Source organism: Poecile atricapillus, chromosome 14 (assembly GCF_030490865.1).
Source record: "Poecile atricapillus isolate bPoeAtr1 chromosome 14, bPoeAtr1.hap1, whole genome shotgun sequence".
Lineage (NCBI taxonomy): Eukaryota > Metazoa > Chordata > Aves > Passeriformes > Paridae > Poecile > Poecile atricapillus.
Window position 1 is genome coordinate 3,729,175 of NC_081262.1, and position 20,779 is coordinate 3,749,953.

The 20,779-nt window shown below is 52.8% G+C and overlaps 4 protein-coding genes across 11 annotated transcripts in view; 2 read left to right on the forward strand and 2 right to left on the reverse strand.

The window, feature by feature from the left end:
* Positions 1-10,998, forward strand: part of RHBDF1 (rhomboid 5 homolog 1) — a 35,673-nt gene extending 24,675 nt beyond the window's left edge. For all 7 annotated transcript variants that reach the window (XM_058849252.1, XM_058849253.1, XM_058849258.1 and 4 more), the window contains 14 exons: positions 47-253; positions 924-1,046; positions 1,205-1,365; positions 3,585-3,836; positions 4,401-4,512; positions 5,381-5,455; positions 5,984-6,145; positions 6,250-6,350; positions 6,965-7,028; positions 7,451-7,545; positions 8,459-8,534; positions 9,025-9,125; positions 9,382-9,535; positions 10,241-10,998. In XM_058849252.1, the coding sequence (XP_058705235.1) occupies positions 47-253; positions 924-1,046; positions 1,205-1,365; positions 3,585-3,836; positions 4,401-4,512; positions 5,381-5,455; positions 5,984-6,145; positions 6,250-6,350; positions 6,965-7,028; positions 7,451-7,545; positions 8,459-8,534; positions 9,025-9,125; positions 9,382-9,535; positions 10,241-10,660 (2,103 nt within the window). In that variant the 3' untranslated portion in view covers positions 10,661-10,998. The remainder of the gene's footprint in view (positions 1-46; positions 254-923; positions 1,047-1,204; positions 1,366-3,584; positions 3,837-4,400; positions 4,513-5,380; positions 5,456-5,983; positions 6,146-6,249; positions 6,351-6,964; positions 7,029-7,450; positions 7,546-8,458; positions 8,535-9,024; positions 9,126-9,381; positions 9,536-10,240) is intronic.
* Positions 10,999-11,122: 124 nt separating this feature from the next.
* Positions 11,123-13,797, reverse strand: SNRNP25 (small nuclear ribonucleoprotein U11/U12 subunit 25). The gene is made up of 6 exons (XM_058849260.1): positions 13,665-13,797; positions 13,505-13,595; positions 13,324-13,429; positions 13,165-13,239; positions 12,130-12,192; positions 11,123-11,311 (listed from the first exon to the last, which is right to left on the reverse strand). The coding sequence occupies exons 1-5, from the start codon at positions 13,788-13,790 to the stop codon at positions 12,138-12,140; spliced, it is 453 nt and encodes a 150-aa protein (XP_058705243.1). The 5' UTR covers positions 13,791-13,797; the 3' UTR covers positions 11,123-11,311; positions 12,130-12,137.
* A 7-nt stretch (positions 13,798-13,804) lies between these two features.
* On the forward strand, positions 13,805-14,785 carry POLR3K (RNA polymerase III subunit K). Its single transcript, XM_058849261.1, has 3 exons — positions 13,805-13,936; positions 14,208-14,295; positions 14,366-14,785. Exons 1-3 carry the CDS (start codon positions 13,826-13,828, stop codon positions 14,491-14,493), a joined length of 327 nt encoding a protein of 108 aa, XP_058705244.1. The 5' UTR covers positions 13,805-13,825; the 3' UTR covers positions 14,494-14,785.
* Positions 14,786-14,871: 86 nt separating this feature from the next.
* GTF3C1 (general transcription factor IIIC subunit 1) overlaps positions 14,872-20,779 on the reverse strand; it is a 38,053-nt gene continuing 32,145 nt past the window's right edge. For both annotated transcript variants that reach the window (XM_058849250.1, XM_058849249.1), the window contains exons 33-37: positions 20,068-20,354; positions 18,919-19,582; positions 17,406-17,445; positions 16,553-16,745; positions 14,872-15,299 (exon numbers count right to left, since the gene is read on the reverse strand). In XM_058849250.1, the coding sequence (XP_058705233.1) occupies positions 15,078-15,299; positions 16,553-16,745; positions 17,406-17,445; positions 18,919-19,582; positions 20,068-20,354 (1,406 nt within the window). In that variant the 3' untranslated portion in view covers positions 14,872-15,077. The remainder of the gene's footprint in view (positions 15,300-16,552; positions 16,746-17,405; positions 17,446-18,918; positions 19,583-20,067; positions 20,355-20,779) is intronic.

Genomic DNA, 20,779 nt, shown 5'->3' on the forward strand with positions numbered 1-20,779 from the left:
GGAAGGGTTTGGGGGTGATGGACTGACAGGCTGCTCCTCTTGGCAGATCATTGACCCCCTGGCCCGGGGGCGGGCGTTCCGGATGGCCGAGGACACGGATGGCTGCAGCATGCCCCACACGCCCATCACGCCGGGGGCCACATCCCTCTGCTCCTTCACCAGCTCCCGCTCGGGCTTCAACCGGCTCCCGCGGCGCCGCAAGCGCGAGTCCGTGGCCAAAATGAGCTTCCGAGCGGCCGCCGCGCTGGTGAAGGTACTGCCTGCAGAGACCAGTGCTCCCTGCCCTGGGAGATGGGTGCAGGGGAAGGGGCTGCTCAGCAGAGAGGATGGGGATAGCTGTGGTGGAGGGCAGGAAATGAAGTCGCCTCCTCTTGTGTTTCAGCCATGTGTACAGGAGGCAAGAAAGCAGGGAGGGTGGTTCAGGTTAGGTACGGGTGTTGCTTTTTCTTTATTGGCTTGGGGACTTAGATTCCCACAGCCAGCAGCCTCACAGCCTTCTAGCAGGCCCAGTTCAGCCTGTCTGGAGCTTTGGGTGGTCCATCTGCACCTGGTAAGCAGCCATGGAAGAGCAGAAATACCTGAGGCTCTTGTCATACAAGTGTCTTCATCCTGCCTTGTGCCTGCTTTCCTGGGCTCAGAGATGTTTTTGCTGTGTCCAGCAGCAGCCATCACTGTGGTTTGGTCAGACACATTGTACAGTAAGTGGTAGAGGAGCACGTGGCAAGCCTGGAGGTGGGTGTGTGGGTTGAGAAGGGTGACAGCTGTGAGCCTCACCTGAAAGGTGTCACACGTCACATCTGCTGTGCTCCATCCACTAACATGAGCCAAGCTCGGCACTTGGGCTCATGTGCACTGGCTGGGGTGGGTTTGTGAGCTGGGGGCTCAGGTTTCTGGGTTCTCCATGCCCCTGTCCCTGGCTGCAGGGCCGCTCTGTGAAGGACAGCACCCTGAGGAGGGCCCAGCGGCGCAGCTTCACCCCTGCCAGTTTCCTGGAGGAGGACACGGTGGATTTCCCAGATGAGCTCGACACTTCCTTCTTCGCTCGGGTGAGGGGCAGGTCTGGCATGGGGCTGGCCCAGAGGCAGAGCAGGACTCTGCTTCTGGCAGGACTGTATGTTGTAAGAGCAGCACTGCTTTCTGCCAGGGCTGCTGTCTCAAGTGGGATGTTGGCTTCTTCTGATGGGACTGCTGTCTCTCTGCCCAGGAAGGAGTCCTTCATGAGGAGCTCTCCACTTACCCGGATGAAGTGTTCGAGTCACCATCAGAAGCTGCAATCAAAGATGCTGAGGTGAAACCTCCAGATCAGACAGATCTCACAGGAGGTGCCTTGGACAAAAATGAGCTTGAAAGAAGCCACTTACTACTGTGAGTATCTTCATGGTAGCTGTCAAAGCCTAACATGGAGTAGCCAACCCATTTGGAGTGGGGCCTCCTGCATGGAGGAAGCCAAGATCTGAGTGCTGTGAGTGCTTGGTGCAGAGCTCAGAGCAGTGCAATGATGGGTTTTCTTTAAATCCAGCTGAAACCTCCTGTCCCAGCTACCCATGTGTGTGAAAGGTGACTCTGAGGCCACTTCTGCAGTCACTCCAGCAACTTCCAGCCTCATACTAATGTGTTTCAGAGATTGTATCATGCCTTGAGGAAGCAAAAGACACTTCAAATCAGCTGTGAGGATGCTGAGGGCCCAGCCTTTGGCTATGGAGAGCATGGCAAAGTGAGAAAGCTGTTGCCATTGCCACAGTCACCAGTAAATGTTGTCATGCTCTAAGGAGCGGTGAAGCATTGCAGAGTGTCAAGCTGGGCTGCATTCCTCGCTTGAAATGAGAGAAAGGTGTGGCACTGATGCTGAGAGCCCTACAAATATGTGGGTGGTGCTGTACTGTATGCCTGGATTTTTTCCACCTGAGTAACTGGTACTGAGTAATTGCTCTGTGTTGCTTCCGAGTCAGCTCACCCCGGCAGAGAGCTCTGCTGGGTGTGAACATGGAGCAGACAGGGAGGTCCTTGTTGTGGTTCTGCTGCTCTCAGCCTGTCTTGCTGTGCTGGCACTTTCCCTTCAAGTGTTTCCAAGAACTTGACTCAGTTTAACATAAGGGGAAGCACAAATGGTGGGAGTTTGTTGTCACTCCTCTGAGATGGTTTCAGTCTTCTTGGCTCCCTTTGAGTCTCCTTAAATAGTTTTATTTATTGAGGAAAAGACTTTTTTTTCACACTTCAGAGAGCTGTTATCAGTCGCAGCTGGGTGTCCTTTCACGTGGTGAGATGTTTGTTTGGGCATGGGGAGATTTCCAGCACTGGAAATACCAGGAAGCAGCACATCCACCACACAGAAACCTCTTGAGCTCTTGGGCAAGGGCAGGCTGCAGTGGAATCTGCACCTTCTGCTGGAGAAGGACTTCCCAAGGGGAAGTTTGGATATTCAAATGCATCTCCTGCAAGGTGCAATATGAAAAGAGCTGAAGCTTCCAGCAGTATTTTGGCTACAGAGGTTCAGATTCTCCCTTATCCTGTTGCTTGCCCGTAGTTCAGAGCTGTCATGATCTCTAGATACTCTAGTCACCTTTCAGAAGAAAGATTATTGGCTGTTTCCTCTCAGCAGTTCTGACAAACAATGTCTTTGTGCAGAGTGGGATGTTTAGGAAGCCAGAGGAGGTACACTGGAGCAGAGCACATGTCCAGAGCATGCCTGCTGCTGTGCCAGGCAATGAGGATGGTGAAGTGGGAGATAGTTGGGTTTGTTTGGTCAGGTCTGAGTGTTGCAGATGTGATCTGCACACTGCTGTCTAACAGCAAGGAAATACAAAACTATCTGGATGTGATGGAGACTTAAAAAGTAGGTATTATTTATCAGTGACCTATGCAATGTTCATCAGATCTATTTTGACAAAAAAGCCTTCTTTCAGCTCAGGATGCTTGGGATTTTTACTGTGTCGTTGAAGCCTGCTTTTTTATTTTATTCTGAAAAATGCACACATTGGTACAAATAAGGGAGGAATGGAAGAGAGATTATGAGAGGTAGTTGGTACAGCATGTGACAGCACTGCTTTCTTGGTCTGGGAAGCTGCTTGGATTTGTCCAATTTGCCACTGTCATTTTGCCAATTTGCCAATGTCATTGAAATGAGACATTGAAATGACATTTAAAGGTGTATTTAAAGGTGGATATTTCCATTTAAAGGTGGGTGTTTCCACTGCTGGGCTAAACATCACTTCCATTTCATAGCAGAGGGCAGAGTAAGAGGATTGAAGTAGGGAGGAAATAGATGTGCCTGAGGCTGCAGAGGTGCCTGTTGCAGCCTCCCTGTTTCAGCCTGAAACACTGTAAAGCCTCAAGAGCTCCTCAGTGGTGGAGCTTTGTTTGGCACAGCTGCCTCGTGCCACTTTCTGTGTGTTTGCTCTGCTTTCTGCCACTTCTGTGCTTTCATTTACTGGCTCTGTGTAATACAGCTGAAATACAGCTCCCACTTCAGGGCACCTTGTCTGCCCTCACCTGCTGCCCAGAGGGGGTGGGACAGACAGAGGCTGTGCTGCCACCAAAGACCACGGGAAGGCTGGTCCCTACTGCTGTCCTGCATTTGATTTCAGCCCCCTGGAGCGAGGCTGGAGGAAGCAGAAGGACGGGGGCCTGGCGCAGCCCAAGGTGCGCTTGCGGCAGGAGGTGGTGAGCGTGAGCCCCCAGAAGCGAGGCCAGCGCATCGCTGTCCCTGTGAGGAAGCTCTTTGCCAAGGAGAAGAGGCCCTACGGGCTGGGCATGGTGGGCAAGCTGACCAACAGGACCTACCGCAAGCGCATCGACAGCTACGTCAAGCGGCAGATCGAGGACATGGATGACCACAGGTGAGAGCTGCGCTCCTGGGGTGTTCCCAGCACAGCTGCTGAGCGAGGGATTGCTGCTGGCCTTGGGGGATTTGGGTCACTCTGTGCTGCTGAGCCTCCCCATCTCTGTCCCTTGGAGCCAGCAGTGTGTCTGTGCCACCATGCACTGGGATCTCACCCAGCTCCTTGTGATGTGTCCATGTCTCTGCTGCCTGGAGGTCTCTGTGCCACCACCACTGTCCTGTGGTGAACAGCGAGGCTCAGCTGTCCCTGCTCATCCCCCTAGAGCCATTATTTCAGACACACAGCGCAGTTCAACGTCAGGCTTTGGTGCTCTCATGGATGTTTTCTTGGGAAAGGGTGGTTGTCCAGGGTAATGGGGGAATCAGAGTAAACAGGTTCTGTTTTCAGCAAGACCTTAGGTCATTGCCTCCTGTCCTGTGCACTCCTAAGTGATCCTGGCCATGTGCCCCAGATTTTGGTGAGGTTTCTGAGGGAAAACAGCAGCTTTTCCCCTCTCTTGTGTTAATAGATGTAATATGCCTGTGTTTCTGCCTCTGATCCTTTCCCCTTCCCTCCATCCAGGCCTTTCTTCACTTACTGGGTCACCTTTGTGCATTCACTCATCACCATCCTCGCTGTGTGCATCTACGGCATCGCCCCTGTGGGGTTCTCACAGCATGAAACTGTTGATTCAGTAAGTGAATGAATCCCCCTGATGTGCCTGGAGTGTGATCGAGTTTCAGCCCTCAGCTGTTGTGTCACAGCAAACCGGCTCCCTGCCTCCTGGGCTGGCTGCTGGCTGTGCAGCCCTGGGGGGCTGCCTGGAGGCTCTCTGGGAGCCCCCACACCTCCTCCTCTCCCTCCTGCAGCCACGTTGCTCCTGATGTCAGGTTATATCTGACACACAGCACCGTGGCTGTGTTGGCAGCACTTCCAAACAGCTTGTTCCCCTCCTGGTGGAGACCAGAAGGATGATCAGGGTTGGGAAATACTTCAAACTTGAGCTAAGTTTTCACAACAGTTGCAGGATTTAGCTTCTGCCAGGAGCAGAACAGACTTGTGTGACTTTGGGAGCTGATCTTGAAGCTGTTTGTAGCCTTCCCACACCTTGTTAAAGGTTCCTGGGGTACAGATACCTCTACAGCCACGTCCCTGCTCCATGTAGGAGATGTTCTGGGGAGCATCTCATATCCATATCTGATAGCTTTCAGAGCACTGCCACCAGCACCTGGACCTGCACTGCCTATGGGTGCTGCCTGTGCTGCTCTGTGGAGCTTTGTGCAGGCTCAGGCCACTCCAAGGGCTCCAGGCCCTGGGATTTCTTGGAAGTTGAAGTAGCCAGAGATAGACATTTTAAATGAAACCTTAACATGAAGGTGCCCACAACGTGATGGGGCTTTACATGTGATCCTGCAGAAGACCAGTTGGAGAAAGCTGTGGGTCCTGTCATTGGCTGTGGGGATTCCTGTTCATCCTGGGGGCTGTTTTCAGCACTCCCTGCTGCTTCCCCTGCTGACCCTGGGGGCTGGAGCTCACAGGGCTCTTGCTTTCTCTCCTTGTAGGTCTTGCGAAACAGAGGGGTTTACGAAAATGTCAAATATGTTCAGCAGGAAAACTTCTGGATCGGCCCCAGCTCAGTGAGTGCCACTGGTGGGACTGTTAGTGGGTGGATGGGGGTCTGTGTGCTGCAGCTGTGCCACCCCATGGAGCAGAGCCCTCTGCTGCTTGCAGCTCAGGGATCTGCTGTCACTGCCAGGGCCAGCCCCAACTGCCCTGCAGAATGGGGTGCCTGGAGGTTGGGATGGACCTTGCACGCTGTTCCTACAAAGACAAGCACGGGGTTAGAAAAAATGCAGAAGTTGTATGGTGTGTGACAGCTTTCCTGATGCCATTCCCCTGGGAAAGATGAAAATTAAGAGGAAATGTCACAAAGTTTTCTTTCCCAGCCACAGTGCTAGCCTTCCTGGGGCTATGGGCAAAGAAATCCCTGAACTTTTGTTCTGGACTTGTCTCCAAAGCAAATATGGAGAATGTGCATGCTGTGTGTTGGGCTTCATCAGGCAGGACTTGTCCCTGGCCCTCGAGTCTGCAGTTGCCCCAGCCTGTTCTGCCCAGGCAATCATTGCCAGTCCCTTGGCTGAGCTGAGTGTTTCCATCTCTGCCAGGAGGCCCTGATCCACCTGGGGGCCAAGTTCTCCCCGTGCATGAGGCAGGACCAGCAGGTGCACAGCTTCATCAGCGCCAAGCGGGAGAAGGAGAAGCACTCGGCGTGCTGCGTGCGCAATGACAAGTCGGGCTGCGTGCAGACCTCGGAGGAGGAGTGCTCAGTGAGTGCCATGGCCCTTTCCTGCCAGCCCTGTAGGCTCAGGGCCACTTCTGCTGATGCCTCTTTCTCTGGGCTTCATGGTGACACCTCTCCTCTCTCCTGCAGTCCACGCTGGCCGTGTGGGTGAAGTGGCCCCATCACCCCAGCACTCCGATGCTGGCAGGAAACAAGAGACAGTTTGGTTCTGTTTGTCATCAGGACCCCAGGTAGGTCCTGCCTGGCCCAGCTGCCATCCTTGGAGGGACAGGGCTGCTGTAGAGTCAGTCCCAGGCCAGTGGATTGCTGGATGAGGCAGCAGCTGCTCTGGAGGGCTGTGGGGCAGTGATGTCCCTACATTGAAGGGGAGGCTGATGCAGGGTGTGATCATATTTCTGCTCGCCCCTGGTCTCTGTTGTGGGCTGCTCACCTGAACAGCAGCCTGTTGTGAGCTGTGGGTGCCTTCCTCAACCTTCTCCTCCTCCTCACCTGCTTCCTGCACAGCTCCCTGTGGGGTGCAGCAGTCAGGAGCCTAGCACACCTCTGTCCATTAGCCCAGCCAGCTGCTGGGTGCCCTGGCACAGGCACTGATGTAGAGCTGAAACCAGGTGAATTCCTGCCCGTGGGGTGTGTCCACCTGGAAAGGATCCAGTTTGTTGCTGGGCAGCTGTGTGCTTTCTGTGATCTCTGCTGGAAGGAGGCTGAGGCTGATCTGGTCTAATGTGTCAGTGTCAGCACCCAGGGGAGGTGTGGAATGGCAGCCTGGGCACAGGCAGAGTGTGGAGATCTGAGCTGGTGCTGGGGAAGGGTATTTCTCAGGCTGACCTGTGCTTTGTTGCTGCAGGGTGTGTGAGCAGCCAGCCTCGATGGAGCCGCACGAGTGGCCAGATGACATCACCAAGTGGCCGGTGAGCATGGCCAGGGGCACAGGGCCTGCAGGGCAGCTGCAGGGTGGCATTTGCATCCCCCTGTGCACAGCCCCAGCTGTGCTGGTGGGAGGGCAGAGCTTCTGCTGCTTGTCACAAACACCAGCTCAGGGCAGCTGTGCTCTGCCCAGCCAAGGCTCAAAGGCCTCCAGTAACAAAAGTTGTCCTGTGGCAGCTAAAGCCCCTGGATCCTGTCAGGGTAACAGGGAGATGGAAACCAGCTCAGCCTTGGGCTGCAGAGGAGCTGTCACCTGATGCTGAGGCAGCTGGAGCATCAGGCACCGTCCTGCTGTCAGAGGGAGCTGTGTCTGGGATCTGGCTTCTTCCCAAGGGGCTGTTTTGATTTTACCCAGCCAGCAAGCAAAGCTGTGGCTGTCTGACTGCAGCCTGTTGTTGTTTTCCAGATCTGCACAAAAAACAGTGCTGGGAATTACACCAACCACCTCCACATGGACTGTGTGATTACGGGCCGGCCCTGCTGCATTGGGACCAAGGGAAGGTACTGAGTTTTACCTGTATGGAGGGGCTGGGTGTTGGGGTGAGACACGGGGCCTTTTCAGGTGGTAGACACAGCCAATTGGCCTCCTTGTCCTTTCCACACACAGCCCAGAGCCCTGCTGGGAAGGGCTGGACAGAGAGCCATGACAGGTCTGGCAGATGGAGCAGGAGTCTGGGATGAGCAGAGTTAACAGCCAGCCTGAGTCTGTGGCACAGCAGGGAACCTCACTCCACTGGTCCTGCTGTATGGAGGGATTTGGGTACCAGTTTGGAGGGATTGAATAATTCTGCTGGGGAGTCCTGCACTTTTCCTTAGGAATGGCCAGCTTGTTCCTGACGGGCTCTATTGTCCCCAGCCTGCAGTCCCTGGGCACTCAAAGGAGATGCTGGGAAATGACCCACTCTGGGTTTGCAAAAGAGGAAAATGCTGGTTTTCTCATATTATCCCTGAGGAGCTTGAGTAGTAACCCAGTGCTTGGGCTTGGCTTTCCCTGCTAGGGAGAAAAATGTGTGGCTGCCCCAAGGAGCTTCTCTGTCCCTCAAAGTCATGACCAGGACACTCTTGACATAGCCCCCCCTTCCCCTGTGCCAGCTGCAGAGGCACAAGACTCCCCCAGTCTGAGGCACAGCTTCCCCAGGCTCTGGTGCTTCTTCCCAGCTCTAAACAGCAGCTTTAGGACCTGCCTTGGAGCCCTGGCATGCGGGTCTGTGGAGGCATTCCTGGAGGAGAGGGGTGTGTGGAGAGGTGCTGGGCTCAAATGGGAATTGGTGCCTTTGCTGAGACACTACAGCATGTCAGGAGCAGCTGAAGGCATCAGTTCTCATGGATGGGATGAGGAAAGGAGAGTGGGTGGCCTGGGAGGGCACAGGAATGATCCATTGTGCTTCCCATGTGTGACTTGTGCCTCCTGCAGGTGTGAAATAACCTCCCGGGAGTATTGTGAATTTATGCGGGGCTACTTCCATGAGGAGGCAACGCTCTGCTCTCAGGTAAGGGTGCAGCTGGGGAGTTGTAGGGCTGCCCTTCTCCCTCCAGGTGCCCTCAGCAGCTTGGCAGGATCTGGGGTGGCAGTGCTGCAGAGTAGGTGTGAGTCCTGTGTCCTGTCCCACCCTGAGCCTGGAGGAAGCTGCTGCTCCCGACTGGAGGGGCAGAGCTGGCTGCATGTGTCCTCCTTTGGGGGCCAGTTTGGGACTTGGGCTGGCAGCTGGTAAAGCCCAGCAAGGACCACTGAGAAAGCAGTGGGAGAAGAATCCACAGTCTGCTTCATGGGCGGGCAGATGCCTCAGCTTTGGGTGCTGGGCTGAAAAATGAGGGCTTAAAGCTGCCACAGGGAAGGGATGGGGTCATAAAAATTTGTGTTGGAGACAAGGCTTGGGACTTGGTTCAACAGAGAAGTGAGAGGGGAGCCCCTCTTCCAGAGCTATCTGCAGTCTGCCCTGGGCTTGGAAAAGAGCCCCTCAACACCCACTTCTGCCCTAGGTGCACTGCATGGATGATGTCTGTGGGCTCCTTCCTTTCCTAAATCCAGAAGTCCCTGACCAGTTCTACCGCCTCTGGCTCTCGCTTTTCCTCCACGCTGGGTAAGCAGGGGTGGACAACTTCCACTGCTGGGGTGGGGGCACCCTCAGCCCCGGGATTGCTGTGAGGGTTGTGGCTGTCCCTTGTGGGGGACACAGGGATGCTGAGCTCTCTGCCAAGGTTTGCCATCCTGTGTTTGTTGGGAGGGATTAGCCACATGGGTAAGGCCAGAGCAGGAACTCTCAGCAAGGCTGGGGACAGAACACAGGGATGACTTCAGTGGCTGCTGCTTCAGCTCCTGTACTCTGCACTTGGCAGGATCCTGCACTGTCTGGTTTCAGTCTGTTTCCAAATGACGATCCTGCGGGACCTAGAGAAGCTGGCAGGATGGCACCGCATCTCTATCATCTACCTTCTCAGTGGCATCACTGGGAACCTTGCCAGTGCAATATTTCTACCCTACAGAGCAGAGGTGGGTCTCCTGCAGCCCAGGGTCCTGGTAACTTGCCCTGAGCACAACCCTTCTCTACATTCCTGTGCCTCTGTGGCTGAGGCAGAGCCAGCAGAGCTGGGCTCACCACTGCAGCCTTGGCACTTGTAGCTCCACAGCACCACACTGTCATTAACTCCTGAGCAGCAACACCCCCCGGGGTACCATGGGCTTTCCAGGACTGGGCTGGCTGCAGGAAAAAGGCTGCCTCTCATAACAGATGGGGGATTGTCCAACCACAGGGAGAGAGAGGCCCCAGGCAGGCTCGGAATCAAGTGCTGTAGCTGGTGTCAGACACTCTCCATGTGAGAGTGGCAAAGAGCAGAGGTCACCTTGCCCACAGGAGACTGCATGGCTGGGCCTGCAGGACTGCCTTCCAGCTCCTTTCATGAGGAAAACTGCATGGTGGGTGGGGGGAGCCAGGGGATGGCCTTCAAGGGCTTCTCCCCTCTGGCAACTTGAACCAGATGTACCCTCTTCAGTCTGTTCTGGCCTCACACCTTGATCCTAAATCCAAGCAGGCCCCTTTACTCCTGGCAGCCTGTTATATGGATGAAGTTGCAGAGTCTCTCTGCCAGGAACCACTGAACAGGAATTGAGTAAGAAGTGACTAATTCCTGCAGCTGATCAGAGAGGCCAGGCAGGTGGCACGAGCCTGACATTCTCTGTAATGCTCTTCTTCCGCAGGTTGGCCCTGCAGGATCCCAGTTTGGAATTCTGGCCTGTCTCTTTGTGGAGCTCTTCCAGAGTTGGCAAATCCTGGCACGCCCATGGAGGGCCTTCTTCAAGCTGCTGGCTGTGGTGCTCTTTCTTTTCGCCTTTGGCCTCCTGCCTTGGATTGATAATTTCGCTCACATTTCAGGATTTATCAGTGGTTTCTTCCTCTCCTTTGCCTTCCTGCCCTACATTAGCTTTGGGAAGTTTGATTTATATAGGAAACGATGCCAAATTATAGTTTTCCAGCTCATCTTCATTGCACTCTTCTCAGGACTGGTGATTCTGTTCTATTTCTACCCCATCAAATGCGAGTGGTGCGAGTTCCTCACTTGTATACCCTTCACAGACAAATTCTGCGAGAAATACGACCTGGATGCACAGCTCCACTGACAGCAAAGACTGGCTTCTCGAGCAGGCCCTGGAGATGGACTGTCTTTGCATTTGCTGTGCCAGTTCCATGGGGACAAAGCCTCTAATCCAGTGACACTTCTAACCCTGCCTGTGGTTAATTTAAACTGTCTCCTTAGCACTTGGCAGGCATGGTTTGCCTTATCTCAGAAGACTCTGAAAAACAGAATGTTTGTGCCTTGTTCAATTGTATTGAACCTTTTCTGCTGCCATTATTTTTATTACACTAGTTTCAATACTACATTTTTAACCAGAGTTGTTTACTACTGCTAAGGTGGTGATTAAATGGTGAGGTAGCGTTTTAGCTACTGTGAATTGTTCTGAGTAGTCTGTGCCTACCTTTGTTATTTAATCTCACTTCTGCTATTTCCTGTACCCTGTGGAGCACCCAAACCAGCCAGATACAGATCTGCAGCTGGAAATAAGGGCCTGAGGAGCCTCAGAAAACCAGAGGGCCTCTTTAATCCTTGGAATCCACATACAGCTCAGAGGCAAACACCACAAACAGCAACTGTAAAAACACGAGAATGTCCAGTCAGTGGAGTTTGTTCCTCTTTGAAGTGTGACAGTCTTCTCCTCCAGGAAGGTGCTGAATCCACAGTCTGGTCTTGGTAGGGCTTGATTATCTGCTCTCTGTTTAAGAAAGAAAATTCTTGTCAGTGACAATAATTACTGCATGCTGGGCTCTTCTCACCACACTGCTGTGATGGTCCAGGAGGGATCAGCCAGTGCCAGAGGTGACTGCTGGTCACAGGCACCCTGGAACAGGTGGCTGTTGTTAGGGCACACATTTTATTATACTGGATCTTGAAAATATGGCAGTGTTGAAAGAAGAATAAAAGGTAACTGTGGTCTAAAAGGAACAGTTTTTTAACCCAGCTACCTGGAGCAGCAAAACAACACAAGGCTTTGGACAAGCTGCTCTTACCCCTGTTCTTCAGGCACTGTGACTGTTTTTAAAAGCATATTTTAAAACTTACTAAGCCTGAGAGTGTTGGCCCCATCGTGTATTTGTGTGCACAACTCTCTCAAAATAGCAGGATTAATACCAGAGTTATGTCTGCATGAGTTAGAAACACAGCCACACTCCTGACAATGATTTCCAGACATTTAAAAAGCCTAAAAGAAAGCAAGGTCCTGGAAGGAATCACAGCAGCAAAGGAACACTGTGTTTAATGAGTTTAAAGACAATGTAGAAGCAGATTGAGAGTCTAAACCTGGTCAGTTATTCCTGCTGCTGCTCCCACTGTCTGTTCCCTGGAGTAGCTGAGTTATCATTCCCTGCCCCGAGAGGAGCACAAACATTACCAGTCTCTGGAACCAGGTGCCAGCCCTGTGCAGACATTCAGAAATACTCTGCCAGCCAGCAGAGAGCAGCAGCATCAGCTCTGAGCCTCAACACCATGGCCTGGGGAAGATGGGGGAGCTCTTAATGGGCATTCAGGACTTACCCCACAGGTTACTTGCGGAGCTTCTTTATGAAGCTGACCTCATCCCGGTTCCTGATGCCATACCTGGAGAGAGAGAGGCTGTTAACTGCCAGCTTCCCAGGAAAAACAACCTGTGAAACCCTATAGCTTCATCTTTCCCAGGGCCAGATGGACTCCTGCACTGCCATGCTGAGCTCTACTAGAGGACACATTAAAATTCTCACTTGTGTATGCGGGATGTGCTGCCAGCACTGAAGGATCTGCTCATCTGCCTTTAACTGCAACAATCCCTTAAATGCAACATCTGTCACTCAGGCTCTCCTTTCCAAGGACAGCTTTGATTAGGGCTGTCTTGCTGCATTTTTAGTACTTCTGACCACCTTTTCTCACTGGTCTGCAACAGGCTGGCAGACCCAGCACTGCTGGGAAGTGCCTCATGCCTCCTCACCTCAAGAATGGGCAGGGAAACACAGGAATCATCTGTCAGTGTTGTTACCATCCTGAGAGGTGGCTGAGCACCTCCAAAAATCAACACCCATCCTTAGGTATCTTCACAGAATCCTGGGATTTTATGGGGTTGGAGTGGACCTTACAGACCATCCAGTCCCAACACCCCTGCCATGGACACGCCACCCCTCACTGGACCAGGTTCCTCAAAGCCTTGTCTAGCCTGGCTTTGACCACTGCCAGGGCTGGGGCATCCACAACTTCCCTGGGCAGTTCCTGTTCCCTGTTCCTTCCTATCCTACATCTGTGCCGAGCTGAGTAACAGTAACCATTCTGCAGGAGGTTGGGAGAGATGGCCAAGGGTTCTGTGGGCTGGTCTGGACCGGCTGAACCCAGCACAGGACAGAGGTGGCTGAAGAACCCCCTAAGGCCATTCTGACCTGCAGAGAGCCTCGGTCTGCCTGTCCCACTGCTGTGGGCAGTGCTGTCCCACCTCCCAGCCACTTTCCAGCACAGGACCCCCTGACCCAGGGCACGGCCTCGCACCTCAGCCCAGCCCCTGGGGATGCTGCGTGGGCTCCTCTCAGCCCCCAGCGCTCAGTCACTCACTCTCTCAGCTTCTTCCTGTCATCCGCCAGCTTCTCTCCGTTGTACGTTAGGTGGTACGTCCTCCAGATGTACTTCCTGGGGGAAAAGCACTCAGGGGGAGCCGCGGGAGGGGGTCTGGGGTGGGATGCGCTCCCGAGCCGCCCGCCCGGCCCCTCTCACCAGCTCAGGTGCTGAACACCGCCCTGCCGGGCCTGCCTCAGCTGGATGTGCCTCCGCAGCGCCTTCTTCAGCTCCAGCACCGAGGCGTTCTGCACCACCACCACGGCTGCGGGGCGGGGAGAGCCGGCTCAGGCCCGCCCGCCGCGCCCCGGGCCCCCGCCCGCCCCGGCCCCGCACGCACGCACGGTCTCGCCGTCCGCCTTGCACACCCGCACCGTCATGGCCTGCCCGTACTCCAGGGCCACCTGCGAGCCGATCTCCTCCGCCGTCACCTGCGGGCGAGTGACACGGCCGTGAGCCCTGCCCCGCCGGCCCGGCCCGGCCCCGCGCCCCGGGCGCACCTGCGGGGGGAGGTCGCAGAGCAGCGGGTCCTGCAGCAGCCGCGCCAGCGCCGCCTGGAACAGCTCCAGCACCTCGGCGTGCGCCAGCTCCTCGGGCGGCTCCTCCGCCGGCTGCTCGGCCGCCATCGCCGGAAGGGGCGGGCGGCGCGGCGGAACCGGCGATGCTGCTCTTCTGCCCGGCCTGCGGGAACGTGCTGGTGGCCGAGGAGGGGCCGCGCTGCCACCGCTTCGCCTGCACCACCTGTCCCTACGTGCGCAACGTCACGCGGAAGGTACCGGGGGGCGCGGGGGCGGCTCGGGGCGGGGGCCCGGGGCCCGGTGAGTGCTGCCCGGGGCCCGGTGAGTGCTGCCCGGGGCCCCGTGAGTGCTGCCCGGGACCCGGTGAGTGCTGCCCGGGGCCCGGTGAGTGCTGCCCGGGGCCCCGTGAGTGCTGCCCGGGACCCGGTGAGTGCTGCCCGGGACCCGGTGAGTGCTGCCTGGGGCCCGGTGAGTGCTGCCCGGGGCCCCCGTGCCCGCTGAGGGCTCCCGGTGCCGCTCCCGCAGGTGACGAGCAGGAAGTACCCGCGGCTGAAGGAGGTGGACGATGTGCTGGGCGGCGCCGCGGCCTGGGAGAACGTGGACTCCACGGCAGGTAGGGCCGGGCCGCGGGGCCGCGGGGGCTCGCTCTGCCCCGCCGGCCCCTCACGGCGTTCTCCCCGCAGAGCCGTGCCCCAAGTGCGAGCACCCCCGCGCCTACTTCATGCAGATCCAGACGCGCTCGGCCGACGAGCCCATGACCACCTTCTACAAGTGCTGCAACCCGCAGTGCGGGCACCGCTGGCGGGACTGAGGGGCCGCGGGGAGCGGGGCCGCGGCTCCTGCAATAAACCGGGCTCTGCCGGCAAACCAGCGGCTGCTGCGTGCTTCCTTTGGGCCTGGCAGGGATGGGGAACGGGCTCCAGCCCGGAGCTGCGGCCCCGGCCAGGGCAGGGGGGATAAAGCCGTGCTGGAAACAGACGGGCCCGACGGTGACCGAGCTGAAGCACGGGGAGGAAAGCCCAGCCCTGGGGCAGCTGCTGTGCCACGGCACAGAAGGTAAAGCAGAGGTGAAGCGTTGACGCTGTAGCCTTAAACAGAGCCAAAAAATGAGAAAAAGAGGCCTTTGCCGTGACCCGTGAAAAACCTGTCACTTAAAGCACAAACTACAAACTATACACTGCAACCAATAACTGATAAAAGGAGATGTACTGCAGGTAGGATCACGTATTACTTGTGTTTTAACACCAAGCTTTATTCTCAGTTTAAATACATTCAGAAGTAAAAAGGATAAATAATTTAATAAAAACATGACAGAGCACAAATTGTAACATTTAATCTGCATGAGCACTCTCTCCCACAGGCTAAGCCAATTTCAAATGATCAGCTTTACCCTTTCTATACAGGGATAATCTGCACCCATTTATTCCAGTTCATGTCACAGGGGAAGACTCTCCCCAGCCTGAGAGTACAATCTATTGTAGGCTCGTAGTAGATGGTTGGGCTTTCACTCAGTTTGGGATTCTGGAGTTGTTCTTCCACAGTTGGCTGAGAAAAGAGTGACACTGGGGATGGCTTTTTCATGTAGAATCGTCTGATGCAACCCAGAGTTTCCAGACCCTGCAAAAACATTCACGTATTTTAATGTGGGCAGTTGCAAAAAAACAAAAAAAAAAAAAAAAAAAAAATTAAAATAAAAAGCTGTGAATGTTGCTCTATCTACAGAAATTTATACAAAAAGTAGCTTCACATGAGCCCTGGTTACACACAAAGCTAAAAAAGATAAACAGCTTAACAAAAACATGCAAGTTTCGGCTATAGCTGGATGTATTTAGCTACTTTCAAGCACAGTGATTGATACATGGTTACTGACACAGACAGTGATCAGCAAGAGATGTCAACATTTAGGACCAGTTACAAAAAATCTAAGGTTGCTCTAGATGTCAATCCCAGACTTTTGTGCCAGTCTGTATTAATGGTTAATAGGTGTATGACAAACTCTGTCTGTGGTTTCAAAACCAGTTCTTAGTGAATTCATTGGCACAGAATTTAGATCGAAGTTCTCCACTCTGTAAAATGCAGAGGTAATTAATTGCTTGATTTTGTGGGTTTGAATTCACATTTCCCAGGAATCCAAACTGGAACACCCAGAACAGGATACCCACGAGTGGCAACACTCCCAGCTGGCACTGTCACCATGGGGTGACAGCCCTGGGGAAGAAATGGCACATGGACACTGGAAAATGGATTTCCAGTTAGCAGGGAAGTCATGCCTTTGGGAAGGGTCTGCTTAAGATTCTGAATATTTACAGGAAAAAAAAATAGAAATCGAAGTTCCATGTCCAAAGTAGCAGTGGTGGCAATCGAATGTCAAAATGTGGGAACAAAATTATAAGAAACTCAAAATTTTCTTGCCATCTTTTGTTTGACAATTAAGGACCTGTAGGCAGGTCAGAAGGTCAGATTTACACATTATCTAGCACAGACATGTTTCAGTTTGATTCTCATGGAAAATTACCTATCTAGAAGGTATGTAAGAAAAAAAAATTAAAAATACTTGGATTATCTGTGGTGATTGGGAGAAGGTTCCTTCCAGCCCAAACTATTCCATGATCCTGTGATACCACTGCATTAAATACTCATCATAGTGTTTCATGTTGACAAGCCCCCTACCCAGACTTTCACCTCCCTGTCCGTGCATTTCAGAAGCAATCTCAAACTGTAAAATCAGTGACAACACGAAGGGTAAATCAGCCTTCCCTCCTCCCTCACTGCGAGCAGTGCCTCGCTCTGCCTTTGGATAATTTGCAGCCAAGGGAGCAGCAGGTTGTTTTCCCCATTTCCCTGGGCCTGCAGCGCTGTCCCTGCTGTACCTGCAGGATCTCCAGCACAGCCACGGGCTGCAGGACGCCGCTGTAGTGCTGCAGCAGCCCGGCCTGCGTCACGCCCGGCTTGGTCATCACGTGGTAGAGCACGGCCTCCATCATCCCCTTGCACACCGGCTTGTTCAGCTTCCCGTCCACCGTCCTCCACGGCCTCCCGATGAAGCAAACGTCCTCACAGGCCCTGCCAAAGACACTTCAGTCTCAGCTGGCAGCAATTCTTTGGGACAGGTTCCTCATCATTGCAATTGCTGCCTAACACAGGTTCTCCCTACATCCATTTTAATCCTGTGGCTGCTCTGAGCGAGGGTTGGTGCTGCTTTACCAAATCTGCATTTTTCACTAGGGGTTCACCCCTTTTAGCACCAGCAGCTGCCTTGGGTCTCAATGAGCAGGGAAGCTTTGCTCTAATATCCTCCAAAAGTTATCCAAGACATGCATCATGCAGCAGCAGTGCTCTGATGGGAAGAAAATTCCTAATTTTTAGCATTTTGGTGTCCAGAAGACATTCCCTGTATGGAAATTCACATTTCTCATGCTGCAGTTTCTCCAGGCCTTTCCTGGGCACTGGAAGCTGGCACTGGGCTTATTTGAGAAGTAAAATCAGTTTTGGTCCTGTGATATTTGGAGCTCATTGGTTTTTGGGTAAAATTACCTATCAGAGACATTTTTTTCAGCATGCACAGGAGCACAATGAACATTAACAGGAACAATGGAGTGAGGTTTCTCCATCATCAATGCTCACTGCTCATCAGAGCACAAAACTGAGGTTTCCAAACCACTGCTTCCAGTACTCTTTAGGCAGTGCCAAGTGTTTGGTATTCTGCAGGCATCTCTTACTCACCGGTCCCTGGCTGCCTGGGAGACATCTGTCATGGAGCTTCCTGGAAAGAAAAGGACACATATTTTCTAATTAACTCCAACTCCTTATCTAATGGAAGGAGAGTTAAAGGTGGCCAAGCTGTGAAGTGCAAGAGCTTGCTAAGGAAACCACAGCAGCAAACTACTCCACGTGCTGCTCTCAGTTTTGGGGAGCTCTGAGCTGCCCCTCTGCCCTGCCTGCAGCACACTCTTCCCACACCTCCTCCCACAACCACATCTCTTTACTCAACCCAGCTTTTTGTGGCTCCTTTCCCCAGTCCCAGCAGGTTTTACTCCTAGAAGTCTGGATGAACCACGGTGATTGTACGGGCTGAAAGAACTGAGCTTCACAGAGAGCTGTGCAGGGTCTCAGCCTGGAGCTCTCCCAGGGGTCTGGGTAACCTAAAGCTCCTGGAAATCAGGGGGAAGCTGGGCAGAACTCCAAGGAGCTGGACATGTGAATGCAAACTCAGGATTCCAGCAGGGCTCGGTTTCAAAGCAAAGGCTGTCTCTGCAACTCCCATTACATTATGTCATGGGTTTTAATTAGACAATTACTTAATGAGGTATTCCTACCACACCCAGAGGGTAACAGCTTTGGCTTAAGCACATGTAAACATTCACTGGCCAGTGGGAAATCTGTGTTTGATAACAGAACTCCTGTTTTTTCCCCTCTTATGCTACAAACAAGTCAAGCATGTTAAATCCAGGAGAGTACTTCAGTAGTTTAATTTAAGAACTGCTGAGGTCTCTGCTGTTTAGACAGCCTCGAGTGCATTTCCTGCAGGAAGGCTCCAGTTAAACAATCCTGAACTGTGGGATGTTAGGGATCACTCTCTGGACCTGGGTACTGGCAGGGCTTGGCAAGGTACCACAGGAGCAGTGAGCTTGTGGTTCAGTCTGAGATTAGAGCTCATAAAAACTAAACCAAAATGAAATCCCCCACAAACTACTAAATGTAAAGCCTGGCAAGAACTACTAGCAATTAGAAAACTGGCAGCAAAAAGGAAAGGAAAATGAAGTCCAATTGGGTTACAAATGAGGCTGTTAATCTCACTGGCATGTGCTGCTTCCTGGTGAGTGGTTTAATGAGTTTAGGACTTTTAGCCATGGACATTCCAGCTAAATGCACACCAGCAGTGCTGTGTTTTCTAGGCTTAGAGATGCCTGACCTTTGGACTAAAGCCAGAGATGAGAAACTTCAGATCCAAATTATTCTGGAAAACGTTAAGACATGGAAACAAGTTTCTAAGGAAAACATACTTCTGGACTAGGCATTCCAGCAAAAGGCAAAGGAAGGATTATGTGATGTATTTGAAAACTCTGAGACCTTCCAGATGAATTAGTGTTATGCCAATTTATCTGTGAGAGAAGACAATCTCTCTGGTACAGCTGAATAAAGAATCTAGGATTTGCTTATAAAGTGAAGCTACTGGTTTGGGATCAACTGCTGATGAGCTGGTTTGCATTTCAGGGATGCAGAGGACTCTCCATACCTTTAGAGACTCCTGGGTTCTCCTGGAAGTAGGAAAGATCATCATCCTGCTCACTGGCTGATTGCTCAGGGATAGGGATCTGCTTGCTGTGCTCAGTGCTGAGCTTATCGTTCTCTACTTCCAGCTCTTTGTCCTCAGAATGAGATTCATCTTGTTCCTTATAAGTGTCCACATCCATAGGCTCTGCAGCAGGCTCTGGGAGTTCAGCTGGGGGTTCTTCCTGCCCTCCCAGGGAGCCTCCTCCTGGAGCTTCTTCACCCCCAGTAACAGCTTCTGTCCTTGGGACAGGCTCAGAAACAGCTGCATCCAAGTTCCTGCCATCTGCCCTGGCCAGAGCAGGCTGTGCACCCTGGCAGAGGTGACCATCACCCTGGGGGACATCAGTCTTACATCTCTTCCTCGGGGGCTCCTCATCACTGGCACACTGTGTGTCCTTTCCCAGCTGCTCCTCCTCTCCCAGACATTCCTGTCCTTTCCCTGGCTCCGAGGGCAGCTGTTCCTGTGGCACATCTGGGAGAGCAGTGTCTGCCCCTGGCTGCTCAGCATCCTCTGCTTTGCTCTTCAGGCACACCGAGCGTAGCAGCCAGGGCTTGGCAAACACGATTGCCACCAGTCTGACAGTGTGGCCTCCTACTTCTAAAACCTGCTGCATTTCAATGAGGTCCTGCAAAAAACAAAAAACCCCACAACAAATTGTCTCACTTCAACCCAGTGTCACGGAGTTGTCATGATTTACATGGGAGGAGCGAGAGTTTAGTAGAAAATTCAGTTTTGTCCCCAGCTGCACTGAAGTTGAAAATATGTTTTACCCCTTAAAGCTTCCTGAAATTACAGCATGAGATGTTTTTTCTTCAGCCTAAAGTAAGCTAAAAATATAACTGGGAACAAGTACTTTGCTTCCAAAGGTTGATGTTAGCACCTCTAGGTTTCTGAAACAGTCCATTCCTATCTTTGATTAAGTGCTGCTTTAATTTTTTGCCTTCCTAACTTTGAGGCAAGATTGCTTTCAGGTGTGTTGTGTGATCTCCTGCCTAACATAAATAACTCTGTTCAATTTATAGTTGCTTCTGACAGCCTGGAAGCTCGTCCTGTTCAAGGGGAATACTAAGCATGCAAACATTAATGTATGGAAAGCAGCTGTAAACCCACCTGAATGTACTGCTCCAAGCTCCTGCTGCGTTCAGCTTCCACCTGTTCATAGCTGCAGAAACATTTGCTCAGCTCAGCTTTGCAAATCCCAAAGTGGGAAGTGGCCTCTATGGCCTTCCTGATCTCCAGAGCAGCTGCCACGTCCCCAGGGTTGTACCCATAACGCTCTGTACACACTTGGAGAAACTTCTCCACCTCATAGTTTTCTTCCTGGATTTTTATCAGCCTGGTGAAAGTTTCAGGGAGGCAGGAGATGCCCACAGCCATGTGATCCAGCAGGGAGGGCACTGCAAAGCAAATAAACCATGGGAGTTTAAGCTGTGGAGCAGCAGTCACTGTGCAACACACTGCAGAAAGACAGATTAGAGGTGCTCTAGAGCAATTAGAAACAGAGCTCAGCTTTCCCTCTTCATTGCTGCAGTTTCCTTTTCTCTTTCTGCTTTGTCTATCTGTCTGAAAAGACCTGTAAAGAGAAGCAAACTGGTTTACAATGGCTCACCCTCTCAGCAAAGTGGATTATGGCTGGAAGGCAGTGAGCACCTAGTGGTGTTCTCTCTAACACTGGGTCAGCTCAGCTCTGAGTTAATGAGGGAATCCTCTCATTTTTTCTTGAAGAAGGTCAAGTGAAAATTCTAGGGCAAGGAAATGCTGTAGAGGACACTTCTAATCAAAAAGTCCACAGCAGAAAGCTGTTGGCCAGATACAGTTTGAA

What these genes read in the sequence shown, in the direction of transcription:
- SNRNP25 (XM_058849260.1), bottom strand. Translation starts at nt 13,790, where the DNA reads ATGGCGGCCGAGCAGCCGGCGGAGGAGCCGCCCGAGGAGCTGGCGCAC. An exon ending in GGTGTTCAGCACCTGAGCTG is followed by an intron (nt 13,240 to 13,323) that starts GTGAGAGGGGCC and finishes CTTTTCCCCCAG; the next exon opens with GAAGTACATCTGGAGGACGT. An exon ending in GACAGGAAGAAGCTGAGAGA is followed by an intron (nt 12,193 to 13,164) that starts GTGAGTGACTGA and finishes CTCTCTCTCCAG; the next exon opens with GTATGGCATCAGGAACCGGG.
- POLR3K (XM_058849261.1), top strand. Translation starts at nt 13,826, where the DNA reads ATGCTGCTCTTCTGCCCGGCCTGCGGGAACGTGCTGGTGGCCGAGGAG. An exon ending in TGCGCAACGTCACGCGGAAG is followed by an intron (nt 13,937 to 14,207) that starts GTACCGGGGGGC and finishes CCGCTCCCGCAG; the next exon opens with GTGACGAGCAGGAAGTACCC. An exon ending in GAACGTGGACTCCACGGCAG is followed by an intron (nt 14,296 to 14,365) that starts GTAGGGCCGGGC and finishes TTCTCCCCGCAG; the next exon opens with AGCCGTGCCCCAAGTGCGAG.